A 20,142-nucleotide genomic window follows, 5' to 3' on the forward strand; every position below is an offset into this window, starting at 1 on the left:
AAAATGCAAAGAATTCTTATATAACCCCTCTCCCCACACAGTTTTCCCACCATTAACATTAATTTTCAAAACTACGTGGAATAAATCCCACTTGAGCATGGTATATAATTATTTTTATATAGTTTTAGATTTGATATATTAGTATTTTGTTGAGGATTTTTGAATCTATGTTCATGAGAGATATTGGTCTGTAATTTTCCTTTTTTATAATGTCTTTGGTTTTGATATTAGGGTAATGGTGGCCTAATAGAATGAGTTAGGAAGCCCCTCTGCTCATGTTTTCTGGATGAGATTAAACATTCCTTAAATGTTTGGTAGAATTCACCAGTGAAACCATCTGAGCCTGGTGCTTTCTGTTATGTTTTGAATTGTTGATTCAATTTCTTGAATAGATATTAATCTGATCAGATTATCTATTTCTTCTTTTATGAGTTTTGGAAGATTGTGTCTTTTAAGGAAATGGGTTGTTTCGTCTATGTTATGAAGTTAGTGGGCGTAGAGTTGTTTATAACGTTCCTTTCTTTATATGCTTCTAATGGCTGTGAGAGTAGTAGTTATAATTTGTGTCTTCTTCCTTTTTTACTTGGTTAGACTGGCTGGAGATTTATCAGTTTTATTGTTCTTTTCAAAGAACTACCTTTTGGTCCTATTGTTTCTACTCTTGTTAATTTCCTGTTTTCAATTTTTGTTGTTCTAGTTTTTTTCTTCTTCTTGGATTTTATTTGCTCTTTTTTCCCCTAATTTTGTAGCTTAGATTATTAATTTTATATCTTTTTTAATATATGCACTTAATGCTATACATTTTTCTCTAAGCATTTCTTTTTTTTCCTTTTATTTCATTATATTATGGGGATACAGATATTGTTAGGATTACATATATTGCCCTTGCCACCCCCTACCCCCACCAGTGCTTTAAGCGTGTCCAACCTCCAGGTGGTGCGTAACACACCCATTACGTAAGTATACATCTTTCCTCTCCCCCCCTCCCACCTGCCCACCACCCGATGTTTTGTTTTGTTTTGTTTAGTTTACATTTTGGTTACATTGTATAGCATTGCCTCTCCCTATGAAGGATTAGAGATATTCCCTTCTCCCCCACAATGCTCGCCACATCCCTAGGATGTCAGTCTACCCTCGCCAAATCCCTGATGAATACTACCACCAATTGAGCACTATAGTTGTTTTTTTTTTAGCACTATAGTTTTAATCAGTCAATATCAATTTGATGGCAAGTAGATGTGTCTAAGCATTTCTTTTGCTGCACTTCACACATTTTGATGGTTTAATTTTCATTTAGCTCAAAATACTTTTCAATTTCTCTTGAGATTTCTTCTTTGACCCATATGTTATTTAGAAGTGTGTTAGGCCGGGCTCGGTGGATCACGCCTATAATCCTAGCACTCTGGGAGGCCAAGGCAGGCAGATTGCTCAAAGTCAGGAGTTCGAAACCACCCTGAGCAAGAGCGAGGCCCTGTCTCTACTAAAAATAGAAAGAAATTAATTGGCCAACTAAAAATATACAGAAAAAATTAGCTGGGCATGGTGACACATGCCTGTAGTCCCAGCTACTTAGGCTGAGGTGGAAGGATAGCTTGAGCCCAGGAGTTTGAGGTTGCTGTGAGCTAGGCTGACGCCATGGCACTATAGCCTGGGCAACAGAGTGAGATGCTGTCTCAAAAAAAAAAAAAAAAAAAAAAAAAAGTGTTGTTAGCCGGGCGTGGTGGCTCACGCCTGTAATCCTAGCACTCTGGGAGGCCGAGGCGGGCGGATTGCTCAAGGTCAGGAGTTCAAAACCAGCCTGAGCGAGACCCTGTCTCTACCAAAAATAAAAATAAATTAATTGACCAACTAAAAATATATATACAAAAAAAAAAATTAGCCGGGCATGGTGGCGCATGCCTGTAGTCCCAGCTACTCGGGAGGCTGAGGCAGTAGGATCGCTGAGCCCCGGAGATTGAGGTTGCTGTGAGCCAGGCTGATGCCACGGCACTCACTCTAGCCTAGGCAACAAAGTGAGACTCTGTTTCAAAAAAAAAAAAAAAAGTGTTGTTTAACCTGCAAATGTTACAGGGTTTTTTAGTTAGCTTTCTGGTGTTGATTTCTAATTTAATTCCATTGTGGTTGGAGAGCATATTTTGTATAATATCTATTATTTTAAACTTAAGGTGTGTTTCATGGCCCAGACTGTGGTCTAACTTGGTTAATATTCCACGTGAGCTTGAGAAGAATATATAAAGTGCAAAATAGGTTTTACTGGACCCAAATCAAGGTATCTGCAGGGCTGCCCTTCCTCCAGAGGCTCTAGGGAGAATCGGTTCCCTGGCATTTTCTAGTTTCTAGAGGCCACCTGTTTCCTTGGCTTGTAATTCCTTCCTCCATCTTTAAAGCTCATCATCATTCAACCTCTGTTTCTGTGGCCATATTGCCTCTCTTTTTGACCCTCCTGCATTTGCCTTTTAAGGACTCTTGTGGTGACATTGTGCCCACCTAGATAATATAGGATAAGCTCCCTATCTCAGTGTCCCTTATACCATGTACAGTAACATATTATGGATTCCAGGGATTCAGAAGTGAACATCTTGGGGGCGGAGTTAGGAGGCATTATCAGGCCTTCCACATTAGCAGAATCAGGATTTGATTTGAACTCAATAAGCTTGCCCATGGAACTACTCTTCTTTCTGCCTTCCCTGCTGCTTATACACCTAAATGTCTCATTTCTGCTTTGTTTGTATTGTTTGTTTTTATCTTTCCTGGTAGGATGTAACTCTTCTGAAATGGGACATGTAGCATTTGAACCATATGAATTCAGATAAACGAGATTATATATATGAAATGAGGCATCAGGAATAGAGGAAATAATGTTCTCATTTGATTCCCCAGCGCTTTCAGTCTGTATCTGACTTTTCCAGTTAACTAGTTACCTCCTAATATTAACATAAATTATAATTTAAATATTGATATTAACGTATATATTATATATGCATATATATTTTAACTTAAGTATCCACCAAAGCTAGTAGGTACTGTTTTAGACACAACTCTAAATCTCCATTATTCCTCTGAACTGATCTTCTAGAATTGTAATACACACATTAAATAAAGATGGTTTATCCAAAATGAAAATTCTTCTGACAGCTCATGTTGCCTTAGTTTTGCTTTATTTTTTTTGTGGGAACAGAGGTGAGATTTTATATGTCAGAGGAGTTTTATGTCATTTTTTAGTAATTTTTAGGTAGAAAAAATTTGCCATTGAGTTTCTTTTGCCTGTTACTATTCTTCCAGTCATCTGAAAGCATAAGCAGTAGTCAGATGCCTTGGTAGTTTGTTTTATCATATTCCTTTATTCTGGGAAGAATCTTGTGAAAATTTAACTATTAACACAAGCTACTATAGTAAAGGAATATGTGAAACCACATTTGGATAGTGTTTTTATTATGCTGGCAAATTTAACTCCATTTTTCTAAGCAGTTTATGTCAACCCCACCCATACTGTAACCTGTTTCTCATTTTGATGAGGTCGAAGCTCACCAAAAACAGTAACAAAAAAGTCTTCCTGTGTGGCCTGTAGATATCAAATCTGAAGATTATTAATGAATTTCCAGCTGGGGACCATAAGCAAACAAACTCTCCTACAGATAACTACACCCTTCCTGTTTTGGGATTGAGTTTACTGTGGAACAGATTTCGGAAATAGGTTTCTGACAGTTGTGAATTGTATTTATAAAATGTTGGAGGGTGAGGTCTTCCTTTAACAAAAAACTAATTATTTCCTGTCTAATGCCCAAGCCAGTACATTTTAAGCAGTCTTTTTAGTAAATTTACCCTCTGGTGTAGGGAATTATGTTGCTTTTAGCAGTTCTGGTTGTTCTTGCTAATAACTAAGATGCAAACACTTATCTAATTTCCAACAAAAAATTCAAAAAGGACTTAAAATTTAAAAATAAAACTTTAAATATTTACAGTGTCTTGTCTCCCAAATGACAGTATTTTACAGTTGAAACAAATGCATGAACATCTTAATATGGTTTTATTTTTCATGTGCAAATCTGTAGCATATTTATGTTCTGTAAATATGCTAAATGAAGACTTACAGTTTAGGTAGAAGGCAGATTTACGTTAAAGAATTTGCAGGTTAATTCACAGTGTAACATTATCCTCATCTAGTACATCTGTTATAAAGAAGCCTGTAAAATTTAGGCCACCCAAAAAGCAGTCTGCTGAGGCCTGTGGTTGGTGTTAGAATGCTATTATTACGTGGGCTGACTGGTTCAGTAAAAAATTCACCTCCACTAGGACTGTGAAACATCATGCTTCTGACTTTCCTCCGGGGGACTGCATTGGCTTGTCTTAGGTACTATGTATTTGTTAGACCAGTCATAATATGTTCTATTATCATATGTAATTATTATCTCAGCAGTATGCTGTTTTCTAAGTATACTAGGTTTATCAGAATACCAGTATCAGTTCTCAGTGATGTAAACTTTAGGATAAACTAGAAAAAATGGTTTGTTTAAATTGCTGAATGAAACTTAATGGTTATTATGAGTAAATTTCATTACTGTTTAGAAAAATGTGTATGTGTTTATGTGTATCTGAGATGGAGAAGGAAGATAAGGAATTTGTATTTATTTAAAATTAAAAATATTCTTTAAATAGCTATTTTTAAGCAATCAAAACAAATATTGCAGACATTGAAAACATATAGCAGCAGCCACTGTAACTAGCCATGACCATTTGAGGAATAAAAACTTGTCATAAGCCAAGCAATGTCTCATATCACTTATTTTAAAGTTATTAAAAATGAATGAAACTCGTTTGGAGAGTAAACAATATTAAGTTGATTGTTATTGTTAAGTTAGGAAAGTACAAATTAATGTAAAATTTTTACAAACCAGATAATTTGTATTCCACTTAATTTTCATGGAGAATTAGCTGTAATTTTTTATTTAAATAGATGAATTACTGAGTAGGCAAAATAGCATAGAAATTCATCTGGTAACTACACATTAAGGAAATGACCTTTAGTGTGGAAGAAACTTAGCAATTTTTAGACAGGAAATATTTAATTGCCACTGATAAACACATAAACATATTGACACAAAATAATAAAATCTACACAATAAAGTAGAAAAAAATATATATATACACATGCATATTGTCTTGACCATAACTCTACTTGGATGACTTTAGCTATGTTAAACATTTATAACTTGAAATTTTTTTTTTTAAGTAGATACTTCCAGCATTCTTACAGTTCTTGGTTGTATAATAAACACAATGTTGAATTTGTCATTTGCATGATTCAAACAAAAATCTAAAGTTAGGGGTTAATAAACTTTTTTTCTTCCAAACAGATACCATGAACAAAGCCATCGATATGCCTTACCTAGCCTTTGTTCTTAGATATTCTCATCTCTAGTCTGATGTCCTTTGAGTAGACTGCTTTATACTGACAAATGCCATGCCAAACTTCTACATTTGGTCATACGGTATATGAATGTTTTTATTCTCAAGTTGTCAGCAAATCTCAAAGATAAAGGGCAAACAGTATTATTGTGTCTCCCCTCTAGACTTATGCATCATAGTTCTGTTAACTCAGTTAAGTATTTAGCTAATTATTTTCACTCTCAGCTAACCAGAGTTATCTTTCACCTTTCTAGGTTTACCGACAAGACTGTGAAACTTTCGGGATGGTGGTGAAAATGCTGATTGAAAAAGATCCTTCATTAGAAAAGTCTATACAGTTTGCATTGAGGCAGAATTTACATGAAATAGGCGAGCGGTGTGTTGAAGAACTCAAGCATTTTATTGCAGAGTATGATACTTCTACTCAAGATTTTGGAGAGCCTTTTTAGATTTCTTGCTCAGGCAAAAAAAAAAGTTTCTAGATTCCCCCTCCCCCCGGATTGCGTAAATCCTTAATATATGGAATTTTTGTGATGAAGAGAAATACTTTATGATAGTTGACCACACTTCCAATATCAAATAAACATTTAAAATAGTCTGTTTAAAATATTTTAATTAGATTTTTTTTTCTACATGTAAAGCCTCCTAATTCATATGCATCTTCCCCTCCCCTACCCCCTCAAATGATGGGTCAATTAATTTTTCAAGCTTTCAAAAAGCAATCCTGAAGAACAGCTTTCTGTGCCTACTCATGTTCTGTAGTCTTCCAAGTATATAATCATTTGTTTGGTCACAGGAGTGTAATTTACAGGCTAGAGATCATTCCATTTAAACATTAGTAGTCTTTTTGCATTTCATAGTGAATGGTACCATGTGAAAATGTTAGAATTCTGAGTTGTAATTTTATTGACTTGTTGCTTGCTTTTCTTAGGCTTTGTGACTTTTAATATGTTAAAGTATACTATCATAATAAACCGAATACTTTGGTATCATAGAGAATATTTGCTTTGAGAATAAGTTACATTCAGTGATAACAGAGAGCACTTAAATCTCTGAGAGACACCTCAGAATAAAATCCTTTTTTCTAAGTAAATGAACTAAATGTCATCCATTAATCCTGAAACTTTTGACTCTTTCATTGATGTATGAGCCTTAAGCAATATCATTTATAAGACTGGTAAAAGGGACAATTTGGGATGACAGATTAGGAATATTTTAAAGTTGAGATTTCTCAAAAAATTTCTGATCAAAAGAGGAAAAATTTAGAATGTTTTATTTTTTCATAGGCCCAGTAGTGGAGTCGAGTTTTTTTTTTTTTTTTTTTTTTTTTTTTAATATACCTGTATCCCTCACCTCAAGAAAGGTGATTGATAACATGTCCATGATTACACTATTTACAGATTATTCTCTTGTTAAGCTCTGTAATCTAGTGAGTTCTTTGTTCTCCTGCCTTTTAGAGGTCCTTAGCCTTTCAAAAGTGTTCTTGAAAGAAACAAAGCAAATAGGTACTGATAGTAAGCCCAACATAGCTACCGCTTACCAAGCAGCCTATGTGAACAGTTCTTCATGAGTGAGCCATCCAAATCATGGGTTAGTTAAGAATCCAAGTGGGATGATTAGGATGTTCCACTCATTTCCTGATCACTTCCAGCAGCCCCATGGCATTGAGCCAAAATATACAATTTTCCCGTATTAGTTCGTGAGGAAACCTTAAAAATCATGTTTGTTATTACTACCCAATTTCATTATACTCCCATCCTCTTTTGGTTTCTACTCTCTTCTTACTCAAATTCTGGCATTATTTTTAGTGGCCTCTACTGATAATATCTAAAGAACTACCCCAAAGCACATAAAAATTATATTAAAATTGGAAATAGCAGTATGAATAATGTTAACAGATCCTCTATTGGGTGCCTCAAAGTACGTATTATGCTATTCCACAGATTTAAAAACTAATTGAGGGCAACAATTATTTATTTTTTAATTTCCTAAATGAGATCACCTTGAAGTTTTATTTTTGTCATTTAGATGTTAACTTTATCTAACTTTAAGCCAAACTAAATCTCACATATCAACTCTGGTATTTTTCCTTAATAGTAGTGATTTTATTCAGTTACCCACTTTAGATAGACTAAGAAAAGTACTGATCTTGTTTTTCCTCTTTTCCCACCAATGGTTTTCTCTTTTTTTTATTTGGTTATTTTTTATTTTTTTCTTTTTCTTTTATATTTGTTTTTTATCATGAGTACCGTTTTGGGATTACCACCGATGTTTTTCTTTTTCTTAAATATTCTAGCCCCAGGATTCATTTTCTTTAGTCAAGATGTCACAAATTTAAAAATAAAACTTAAGAAACTACCAAAGGCAAAGGAGTTGTTCACTTTGTTGAAATTCATTAAGTTAGAGAAGTCTTACTAACAGATGCATTTAAATGTAGGTTCAACAGATAATTTCTTCTTCTCCCCTTCCCCCAAATTACATTCAGCTTTAAAGCTGTTTATAGCTTGCCATCAGCATTATTCTGGTAGGCTTGTCAGTGTTAAAACTGTTTGTTTAGGGATTTTTTTTTAAGCCCTTTAAAGTCTAATTTTAGGATAGATTAATTCAAATGTGTACCAGAGTGTGTATTTTACAAAATGTTCTTGATTAAAGAGATTTGTTTGTAAATTATCCATTGTTTTTTATGCCCAATTGATGTGATAAAATTTTCATTGTCTTACCATAAAGCCTTGATGATCAACAAGGAGAATGCAGATATTATAAAGCTTTTTGTGAATTTTAAAGTGCAAAATAAAGCAACTACATCTAAATAATTAGATTCTTTTCTCTTATTTTAACAGGCTTAAAGTGTTTTGCTAAAATGTAGGTTTTATTACTCTCTACTACAAGATTACTCCTTAGTTCACCTACTCAGCAGCAGGATAGAGGACGTTTGAGAATTGAGAAACTACAGTAGTCCCCCTTATCTATGGTTTTGCTTTCCATGGTTTCAGTTACCTGCAGTCAATTGTGGTCTGAAAATATTAAATGGAAAATTCCAGAAATAAATAATTCATAAGTTTTAAATTGCACGCCGTTCTGAGTAGTGATGAAATCTTGCGCCATCCTATTTTGTCCCACCTGGGGTGTGAATCATGTCTTTGCCCAGCAGACCCATACTGCACATGCTTACCCGCTGCTTATCTATGTCTGCCACTCACGTCCAACCATCAACATGGTCATGGCTTGATGATTCCAGGGTCACCCACAGCAGATGATCCTCCTTCTGATGTATCATCAGAAAGTCAATAGTAGCCTAACACTATGTCATAATGCTTACAGCATTCCCCTCACTTCATCTTAATCACAGAGGCCTTTTATCATCTCACATCATCACAAGAAAAGGGGCGAGTACAATACAATTAGATATTTTGAGAGACCACATTCCCTAACTTTTATTACAGTATATTATAATGATTCTATTAGTTGTTAATCTCTTACGTGTCTAATTTATAAATTAAACTTTACCATGGGTATGTATGGTATAGGAAAAACATAGTATATATATATATATATATATAGGGTTCAGTACTGTCCAGTTTCAGGCATCCACTGGGGCCAGGGGGTCTTGGAACATATCTCCTGGGGATAAGAGGAAGCTACTGTATTAACTTTGTGACTTAGGGAGTCTTGATGTCTGAGAACCAGTTAAATAAGAAAAGATGGTGCCTGACACACAGTAGTACTCAATACTTGTATAATTATGAATCTGAATTTCAAGGAGTTGTAGGATTAAAATCCTACATCTTTCTAGTAACTCCTGGAGGGCAGGAATCTTATAGTCATTGTGACCCCAGTTCTTAGCACAGTTTGGAACGTGGTGGGTACTCTCATACTTGTCAACTTAAAGTTGTCTTCATAAGGAAGTTACATTTGACCTCTGGGTCTTGGAGGAATAGAATTTATTCAGGCAGAGAAGGGGAAGTTTTAGACGTCCAGGAGGAAATGGAGGGAAAGGCATAGGCGTGTGTACTGAAACTGGTCGGGGAGGATGATAAGGGATGCAGGTGGGAAAAATTAAGAGCAGAACGTGAAGGATGTTGAATGCTTTAGCGTTACCTTTTCCCCTTCCTTAAGAAGGAAATTTGAAAACACTACTTACGTAGTATTCTTGCCAAAAATGTAGATTTCTCAGAGCTGTCAGCCACTTCCTAGTCCTGAGCCAGTTCACAGCTCTAGAACCTCTTGAAGGAAGAGGATGACATCTCATCAGAAAGTCAGTAGTAACCTAGTCTTTAAGGAAGGACTGTGCTATACTGCCAAAATATATACTGGTTTCAACTTCCCTCCAGAGTTTCCTATAATGATCCTGAGCTTCGAGGAAGGCTGACAGTTCATTGGTGATGGCTTTGGACATGTCCATGTTTGAAAACATTACTTATGTAGTATTCTTGCCAAAAATGTAGGAAATCTTTTCCTCTTGGTAATTGGGGAACAATAACATGAAGGGAGGAAAATATCTTGCCCTCCACATACTCTGCATAGTCTCTAAACAGTCTACTTAATGGAGATAAACAGTCAATTTGAAGCATACACATTGATAGGGATATAACCAACCCCAAATTTCCTTTTGATTGTTTAATTAAATCCCAAGCATTATTAAAAAACACCGAGACCCTTTAAAGTTCCCAGCTCCCATTGGCCATGGTCTTTGCGGGAGGGAATCCTTGCCAGACAAATATGTTGGTAAATGAAAGAGGAAAGGGAAACACTTTATGCTGAGTGGGAAGACTCTCTGTTAACTGACCTAATAAATTCAGTTTAGTCTCCACAGAATGCTGAAGCTGGAAGAGGAAACCTTTGAGATGGTTTAGTACTCTCATTTTACAGAAGTGGAAATTGGGTCAGAGCACTTAATCTGCTTGATAATGAGAGAAGTGAGTCTCCTAACCCAGATCTCCTGAATCCTGGAGTCCAATGCGCTCTGCACCACGCTGCAAGATCAACTCTGGTAGGCTTATATCAGACTAGTAATGTCTTTTCCAACATCAGTTGCTTGGTTATCTAAAAATGTTAAAACATTATTAGCATTTAAGATGCATATTCTTAATGGTACTGTTAACATTGTCTAGAATCAAATAATTGCAGAGTGGGTTGTAACTTCTAAAGTTGGCATCACAGCACCTTGTGCACATACAGCAGTAGAGAGAGATGTGAAATTTCCTTTGCAAAAGAAAAGTTGAGGCTAAAGTTGATCCCTAAAATGGGAATACTTGACCAACTAGGTGGGTCTGTTCAAACAGAATGAATTGGCTTTAATCCTTTGACCACGTCTATAGATATACCCAGTGTCTTTTTTTTTTTTTTAAAGACAACTGTAGAAGATGAACCCAGTGTCTTACTTACCTCCATATTCCCTTCCCAAACCGTTTCGAAAGTCACCTATGACACATTAACTGCCATGTGAGTTGTATTTAACTCATGCTAGTTTTGAGCCCAGGGCCTCCTGAAGCATATGTAACTCATATGTCTCTTCATCTTGGGAGCCAGGAGAGCTACTTTTCAAGTTGTATATAACTCACACACAGAAAACAATAAAAAATAAATTTTTCATTAAATTAGAAAGGATCATTTTGTTTTTAAAGCTTTTATTCTATTTTCATAATAAAACAACATGGCTCCAAGGGAAAATTTTTTTTTCTAGTGTGGCAGTCAGTGTGTTAAAGTTTATTCCCCCAGTAAAGTTGATGATTCTATGACCTTGGCAAACTGTGAGCTTGGAGGTGCAACATTCAGTTGTTCCTGCTCACTTCTCCTTGGCTCAGTTTACCCGGAAACTTTTCTAATGTATTTGAGAGTTTACGGAAAACCCATGTGACTGTACAGAAACATACCTTCGTTTTTAGACCATTCCAATGAATGACTAGAGAATCCAAACAGGCAAACAGCAAATTTTCTCATTTGACTAATTAAAATGGGTCTTATCATATAATTGTATGACTAGCATTGAATTGATAATGAGGCTTTCAGTGGAACTTTCTCATCCCAATAATTTCTCCTCTTTGTGCATCCAAAAAAGGTCACTTCTATTTCTATAAACAGTAATTAGTTGTGCAGCCCCTAGATAGCTCTAAGAGATAGGGGAATCAGCTTCAGACTTTTGAATCTGTATAACCCAGGGGTTAGAGACCGGCTAATGGCTGGCTCATTTTATTCAACAGTGTTTCAAAAATGTTTGAATTAGTTGCTAGCATTTAAAATCTAGGCAATTTCAACAAAAGTTCAGATTCCTGTCCTCTCTTGAAAAATCCAATGGTCTAGCAACACTGGATCTTTCCATGGCAGTAGTTGAGAGTCTGTTAGAAAAGAGCAGCTCAAGAAACCATAATAATTGTCCTAAAGTCTTCCAGGCACTCCTGAAATAGATCCACACCAATATCCAGCACGATTTAAAGCTCTGGGTCCCATCTCCCAAAGACCAAGCTGGGCAGGAACACGTGCCATATGTGCAGATCTAGCTGTCTTGGGTGCCCATTTCAATTTTACAATCCTTTTTATAAGGCCATGACTTGTATCTAAAGTGAGAGGGTTAGACAGCAAATGGTATCTTTCTCTTTGGGGACTTTTGATAACTCAGGAACTAGAACGAGTGTAGAGAGCAGCAAATGTACATACAAAATGAATTATTTTCTTTGAATAACAGCTGAAAGGAGTTCCTGTCAACTTTTTGCCAGTGTCCTTCCATGGGCCTTCTGCCAAATGTTCTCCAGTGACTGCTCTGAAGTGAGGAAAATGGTTGTTACGGTTCTGCTTCACCCACGTTGAGATTAGATGCAGTGTTCTAGCATTTTATGTTTGGGAACCAAATTTTGGAGTTTAGTAACTGACCAGATACTTTGCACTCTTATTAACCACTTGGGTACCACGCTCACCGGCCGCAAACCCTTGCCCACAGCCGGCACTCATAGTCCGCACGATAGTTTGTGCTGTGTCTTGACAACGGATCCTTTTTGCTCTTGTGTGATGAGGAAAGCTTTAAAGCACTGAAAGTTTGTTTTACTTTACAGGCAGCTTTACTTGTAATGTAAATCAGAATAGGTACCATATACAGATATATTTTCATTATGTTATTTTTAAATGTTCACAATTTTATTTTGATAAATGAAAAATTAGAAAAGTCATATCACGGCTGTTGGCTAAAGTCAACGCTTGTCTGTGCGCCTTCATATAACAGCTGTCGGCTAAAGTCGCTGTGCGCGTTCATCTGTGGCTATGGACTGTAGTTGACACTGGTACCGAAGTGGTTAATTAGATCTCTTAAGACCTTTTAGCAAGTAAAGCTTTATTTTCTTGCCTAATTTTTTATAGAACTGCAAGGCAGTTTCTTCCCTTTCTCTATCGATAGTCTTCTGTTAATGGCCACTAATTGGGATTAACTTTTAAGCTTGAAAGTATCATTATTGTGAATAAATAGTTCTGCATTTCCTTAAGCCTTTGGCAATACATGTAACCTTGAGAATATATTTGAAAACTACCAAGGGCAGTGCCTTCAGCATAAACATGCATTTCTCCAGGCTAAGTATCACTGGTTTACTATTTGTTATCCATTCTTTATAAGCAACATATATTGCACGTCTTTTCTAAAATGATGCCTACTATTTGCACCATAGGTTCTGAGCATTTCTTCAAAATCAAGATACCTGCTCATATATATTGAAATGCTGCGATGGAAAAGCAGCATTCTGACGTTTACATAATGTATATCAGGAAAATTGGCAATATCCATAACCTTTGTCCCACTAATTATGCTGCTCCCGATTCATGTGCACATGTGACAGTGTAGGATAAAGTATGTATGAGGAAATTCAAGTTGATCATTAAGGGACTGGCTAAATAAAGATGCGTAAAAGTGGGATATTTAAGCAATCATTGGAAGAATGAGGTAGACCTATATGCACTCGTGGAGTGTCTACATATAAAGTAAAAAGCAAGTCACAGTGTGTATAGTTCACTACCATTTTTAAAAGACATTTGTATGAATGTGCTTTGAACATCTGACACACTACAACCTGTTGTTTCTGGGAAGAGGAACTGGAGGACTAGGGATGAAGAATGGAAAGGAGATGCATCACTGTCTTTTGTCCTGGGTGAATTTCTTTACCCATGTGTACTTACTCTTCATTGCTGATATGTTCTTTAAATGCACCAGACCAGGGAATGAAGACACAGTTACTGACTAAAGAGCTCTACCATCAGTGCTCTTCTAAAGGAAGTCTGCCTCACCCAGGTACAAAAAAGCCTTGTCCTATCTAGGGATGGGCATGGGAGGCTTCAGCCTACTCACTGATGTACCTGTGGGATTCATCCTCCCCAAGGCATCCAGGAGGTGCGGAAAAATATAACTCTGTGCCCGAAATCCTATTTCCCACCTACTAGTGGGGGCATGTGTACATGCAGGAGTCAAGTGGAGGTCTCCTAACCTTTTAGAAGGACTGCAAAATAAGTCATGTCTGAACAGAGTTGCAAAATGGAAGTTATTTCGATGTGTTTGCAAAGATTTGTATTCAGAAAGGTAGTTTGTTATTTATTAAGCGTTTATTAAATACCTCTCTAAAGGTCCCAGAAGCCACTAGGACCTTTAGTTATGACTGAGATGCATATGCAAGAATGGCACATATCAGAATATCTGCTCAATAGTTTAAATCCAACATAATTTCCCCTGAACTAGAACCTCCTATTAACTTGAGTGGCACAGCATCCTCTCATTTAAAGATTTTAAAAGAAAAACATAACCAGAAGACCCAGTTTTCAAAATTGCTGTTAAAAGCCAACAAATTAGCTGGGAGGGAGGGATAAAAAGGAATAACCTCTCTTTAAACAATAAATCTATAAAGTCCTCTGCCACAAAAAGCAGATCCTTGAAGTTCTGGTCTCTTCCCATGAGATAATCATCACCTTTGCTAAGAATGAGAAAGGCACCCCTCCCCCCAGAGGGGGAAAAGGAAAAAACCATTCACCCAAACAGCTTCTACTTGTTTTTACCATATATTCAAGGGGTATGTATGGGATTGTTTTTACATTTATACAGGTTACATTGCTTAACCCATAAATAACACTCGTAAGATTAATAGGGCCATAGTTTTAAAGAGTATTTACATAGGCCCACCATGCATACAGAGCCTTAATATAATATTGAAAAATCAAAAAAAATTGAACTTTCCATCACTAGGCAATATAAATTTGACCATCTAAACTTATAAACCCTGACTAAAATACAAGCAATCATTTCATTCATAAATGCTGTTTCTGGTTCCCTAACAAATCTAGCACTGCAGTGTAACAAACGTCTTACAATTCAGGGATATAAAAATATCAGCTTTAAAATCTGAACTGTACAGTATATACATTAATATTTGCACCGTTAAATTAGGAATACACTTAAGTCTATGAAATACTACATTATAAATAGCAATGTCTCTTTTCAATCTGTAGCTGGAGTTAATACAATACGATGTTTACCTGGCTAAGGAGGGTTGAAAGGGGACAAGTTGGCCTCGCACACTAAGATGCACAGTGTTAGCTAGGTCACCGTGAAGACGTGCATGCCTCACACCAAGACAGACCGATCAGGACCTGAGCCAACCTGACTTAAATGACAAAACGCTATTGCTTTACGAAGGCTGCTGGAGTTCTCCATCTTGCAAAATCAACACACCCATCCAATCACCTTGAGACAGTATCTTGAGTATTCCCTTGAGGACTGGACACCAAAGCAGCTACATAAAACTGTAATGCACACGACAGGCACAAGATGTCATGTCCACCTGTACCATCCGAGGAGGGTCAACTGGAGAAATCACACCTTTCAAATGTTCATCCGACACTGTAAACAGCTGTTGGGCTCTCATTTACATGGGCAAAGAAAACACTTTAAAAAAACTATTTTAGCAACTTTCCTATGGAAGAAAAAAAGATATGCTCCAGATGGTTAATGGCTAAGTTTTACACAAATGATCTCCGTAGCTACTTGGTTAAGAAATAATACAGTTTTTGCCTTTGTGTCCCTTTTTCTTCTTGGATTTAGTTGTCCTCTGACCAAACTGAGGGGCGGAGAGTGCAGAGGTTGGACTGGAAAGGTCATCTGTATAGTAGGCGTATCTCTGTGGCCGGGGTTGAGGGATTGGTTGTCCAAGAAAATATCCTTCTTCTTCTGAGTCAGAAGAGGAGGAGGAGGAGGAACACCAGGAATCATCATCCTCACCATAGAGCCCCAGATACCTATTCATGCCCAGGTTCTGCAGCGCGTAGTCGGAAGTGGCATGGGCGTACTGTCCATAGAGATCAGCATTTTGGATGTATGCTTGGATCTCCCGGGCACTTTTATTCTGTATAAATTTCTCATAGTTATCGGGGGTGTAAAGTCGCAGTCTGTCCTTGGGAGAGTATTTTCTTTCTGTAACTAGATTCAGGGCATTGTCAGAGCGGGACTTCCTACTTCTCCTGCGGCGATGGTGATGAGATCTGGAACCCCTCTCTTCAAAATGGTAGACCCGTCTCCGAGTCCTTTCACTCATTGGAGGCTGCCGGATTTCGATGTCGTAGTTCCCGTTGTCAATGACATCATCTGAGAACTTGACCTGCTGTGGTCTGGATTGAGACTTGGACCTTCTGAGCACTGGCAGATGTACTGGTTTCTCTTCAGGCATGATTTTTTCTGGACACAACTCTGAACTCAGACTCTTTAAGGACTCTGCACTCCTGTGCAGCATGGAAGAGTTCAAGGTTCCCATATTGCTCATTTTCTCACAATCTTCTGTCTCCATCTCCTCAAAGTTTTGCAGAGAATATAATGATGGCCTCGGCTTGCTTTCTCCATCCACTGAAGCCCCTAGAAGAGAAGCCACAACAAAATATGCCTCTCAATAATCCTAATATTCTGACAATTATTGCAGACAAGCTACTGAAAGGAACCATTTCAAAGAAAATTTCCAATTTCAACTTTTGATTAAAACCTCCTGGGGAGGGCCGGGCGCGGTGGCTCACGCCTGTAATCCTAGCACTTTGGGAGGCCGAGGCGGGCGGATCGCTCAAGGTCAGGAGTTCGAAACCAGCCTGAGCAAGACCCCGTCTCTACCAAAAATAGAAAGAAATTAATTGACCAACTAAAAATATATATGCAAAAAATTAGCCGGGCATGGTGGCGCATGCCTGTAGTCCCAGCTACTCGGGAGGCTGAGGCAGTAGGATCGCTGAGCCCAGGAGTTTGAGGTTGCTGTGAGCTAGGCTGACGCCACGGCACTCACTCTAGCCTGTGCAACAAAGCGAGACTCTGTCTCAAAAAAAAAAAAAAACAAAAAAAAACCTCCTGGGGAAAACCAACATGTATATATACCAATTGAGAAGAGGTATACATTTTGTTAATTGATAATACGGGGCACAGCCTTTCTTAGGAACCCACCTGTTTTAGACTCAAAGATTAGTTATAGCACACGGCATGAGCAGCAAAAATTTAATAGCTCTCCATAGAAGCCTCTTCATTAGTTTATTAACATAAGATGTAGAAGCTTCTGCTTCTCAATCCATTAAAGCCAAATTGCTTCATTTGAACATCTCTCAAATCAATCCCTTCTTTGGCATCCACATGGCCACCATCATGGGCAGTTTTGTTTTGTTTTGTGAGACAGGGTCATACTCTGTCACCCAGGCTGGAGTGCAGTGGTGTGATCATAGCTCACTGCAGTCTTGAACTTAACTCCTGTGTTCAAGGGTCCTGCCTCAGTCTCCCCAGTGGACAGGTGCATGCCACCATGCCTAGCTAATTTATTTTTTTGTAGAGATGGTGTCTTGCTATATTGCCCAAGCTGGTCTCGAATTCCTGGCCTCAATTGATCATTCTGTCTTGGCCTCCCAAATTGTTGAGATTTTGTGTGTGAGCACCAAGCCTACCCTTCTTCCTCATCTTTTACTGAGGCTGTGGTTTGCTGACCACTAGTCTAACAGCTTATGTATAAAGCAATATAGCCACACCTATTTGTTTATTTACTGTCTGTGGTTACTTTCTATAATGGCAGAGCTAAGTAGTTGCTGCAGAGACTGTATGGCTTAAAAAGTGCTATCTAGCCCCTTATAGAAGAGGTTTGCCCATCCCCTGACCTAGATTTTCATCCAAGTCTTCTATGCCTTCAAGATTAATTTTATATTAAAACTTTTCTCAAAGCTGATATTGATCTCCCTTGTTGGGTAAGTCAGATACATAAAGATAGCCCAACAGACTGTGACAATAGGGAGTGGTATAACTTCCTATTTTTTTTAAAGGGAGCCTGTTTTTCAGCCCATTATTGTCAAAAATATCAGCCCTATTGATACTTAAATTTGTAAAATTATGTCTATTTTTGATAAATTAAAAACACCCCACACAGGGCCTGGCAGACAGGAGGTGCTTACTTAGTCTCACCCCCCATTCTTCCTCAATTCCCCTTTATGGTAGGCCTTATCTTGGATAAGTCTGCAGAAGTCAGGAGGGTAGCTCTGTCTTATCCTTGTCACTGCAGTGCCTGGCACAGGTCATTCATGTCCGTAGGCAGCCGCTAAAGCCATTCCTATCTATATTACAGAAACATAGCCTCTATGGAAGGATTGGACACCATTAGTTTGACTATAAAACTAGCCATGCAACAGCAGTGTTTCTGTAGCCAAAGACTTGTTGCAGATGTGAGTTTCATAATGTGCTAGGTTCTAGGCCCAATCATTTGGCCTGTTGGTAATTCAAGTTTCCTCATTAGTAAAATGCAATAATATTATCCACTCTATATAGCTCAGGGTCATTTTAAGGATAAAGTATGGATAATTGATATGAATTTGCTTTGAAAACATTAAAGTTATATTTTGTAATCTGAGTAAAAAACTATCCTTGAGCTATTTATTGCCACAGGGCAATTTAGGAAAACTGAAAAATATGTTATGAGCCTATAAAGTGTACAGGCCAATTTTAATTCATATAATACAATCCAAAGAGTATAGTATCTTTTGGCCACAATGCAGTTGCAGACTCTCTTATCCTAATAAATCAATTTCCTCCTCTTTAAAACAGGGATATTATGTATCTTAAAAGACTGTATTGAAAATACATTTTACACATATGCATGTATAGATACATGTTTGTTTTGCTATAGCATTTGGCATTTAAATGACGCCTTCATTCCCTTAGTCATGGTTTGATTTCTTTTTTTTAGAGATAGGGTCTCACTCTACCACCCAGGCTGGAGTGTAGCAGTATGATCATAGGTTACTGCAGCCTCGAACTCCTGGGCTCAATGGATTCTCAGCGTCTTGAATAGCTGGGTTCACGCCACCACGCCTGGCTAATTTATTATTTTGTAGAGATGGGGTCTTGCTATATTGCCCAGGCTCGTCTCAAATTCCTGCCCTCAAGCAATCCTCCCACCTCGACTTTCCAAAGTGATGGGTTTACAGGCATGAGCCACTGTGCCTGGTGGTCCACAGTTTTAATTAACATAAACCCTCCTGGTGCTGAATTGCAATTTTTTGAATAAATTTTTCGGTGGCTCCTTTTTCAAATACCCTATAATCCCCAAATTACATACCTGTGATATTAGACAAAGCCAAAGAATCCATAGAATCCCGAACACTTTGCTCTGGTTTCAAGTCTGACAAACACTCCAGGGAATCTTCATACCACTGTGTCTGATCATGATTATATCCTGAAGCCCCATGGTCCAGATCCAATTCCTGGAGCCTTCTACTGCTTGCAGGGCCTGGGTGGCTGCCATAAGCAGAATCGCCCAGTCCATCTTGCGACTGTGCCCAATACATATCAGATTGGTATTTTTTACTTGCAAGGCTCTGGTTATTTTGCTTTAACTCAGTCTTATTTTTAACCATGTTATCAGATATCCAATGCTCATTGGCTCGGATATCCATCTCGCTGGGCTGCTGCTGAAAGAGGCTTTTATCACCAAACTTGAGGAGGAGCTGTGTCATATAATCTTCATGCTCGGCCCATTCTTCAGGGTCTTCTGGGGTTTCATGCTCTACTCTGCCTTTCCAAAATTCTTCATTGACAAAACCCGCTCCTTGCCTGGTGAGACTCAGATCATCCAATTTTCTCGAAAGAGTGTCATCAGCATTGCCCGAAAGGCCAGGAAACTTGTAGTTCAGAGCAGGAGACAAGAGGAGAGACTGTCTACACTGATCCGCTGAACGACTGCTTTTGCCCATTCGGACGCTCCTTCTGGAGTCTCTTGATCGAGCTGACTGAAATGCAGAGTCGGAAGAATCAGAGGCGTGGACATCTTCACCAAGGCTGCACGTTTTTGAGCAATAAATCTGACCTTGTTTGGGAAGGAATGGGCATCCCAACAAAGAGGCTTTACACTGGGCACAAGAAAAGCACGCCTCTGTGGCATGCCAGTGTTGCCCGTCGTAGGTCATCTGCGCATGGTCAACACCTGTTTTGAAAAAGGACAGGATAATGGGTTATAGCTTAATGTCTGAAATGAAGGAAGAAATGGGGGCAAAATATAAAGACCGTGGGCATGAGGGAACTCTCAGGGGTAACGGAAATGTCTGTATCTTGATAGGGGTGTGGGTTACGCAGGTACATTTAATCCTCATTATTCGTGGATTCTGTATTTGTGAATTTGCTTCTCACTAAAATTTGTAATGCCCAAAGTGATACTTGCAACACTTTCACTTTTGCAGATGCGCAGAGTGGTGAAAATCTGAATTGACCAACTT

General features: G+C 37.9%; 2 protein-coding genes across 14 annotated transcripts in view; one reads left to right on the forward strand and one right to left on the reverse strand.

Annotated features, from left to right (window-relative positions):
• Positions 1–8,477, forward strand: part of PPHLN1 (periphilin 1) — a 187,887-nt gene extending 179,410 nt beyond the window's left edge. For all 11 annotated transcript variants that reach the window (XM_012744514.2, XM_012745016.3, XM_012744432.3 and 8 more), the window contains one exon: positions 5,661–8,477. In XM_012744514.2, coding sequence (XP_012599968.1) covers positions 5,661–5,855 — 195 coding nt within the window. In that variant the 3' untranslated portion in view covers positions 5,856–8,477. The remainder of the gene's footprint in view (positions 1–5,660) is intronic.
• A 2,539-nt stretch (positions 8,478–11,016) lies between these two features.
• The window catches only part of PRICKLE1 (prickle planar cell polarity protein 1), a 105,184-nt gene continuing 96,058 nt past the window's right edge, over positions 11,017–20,142 (reverse strand). For all 3 annotated transcript variants that reach the window (XM_012743871.2, XM_076007189.1, XM_012744018.2), the window contains exons 7-8: positions 18,990–19,853; positions 11,017–16,273 (exon numbers count right to left, since the gene is read on the reverse strand). In XM_012743871.2, the coding sequence (XP_012599325.2) occupies positions 15,417–16,273; positions 18,990–19,853 (1,721 nt within the window). In that variant the 3' untranslated portion in view covers positions 11,017–15,416. The remainder of the gene's footprint in view (positions 16,274–18,989; positions 19,854–20,142) is intronic.

Source organism: Microcebus murinus, chromosome 10 (genome assembly GCF_040939455.1).
Source record: "Microcebus murinus isolate Inina chromosome 10, M.murinus_Inina_mat1.0, whole genome shotgun sequence".
NCBI classification, from domain to species: domain Eukaryota; kingdom Metazoa; phylum Chordata; class Mammalia; order Primates; family Cheirogaleidae; genus Microcebus; species Microcebus murinus.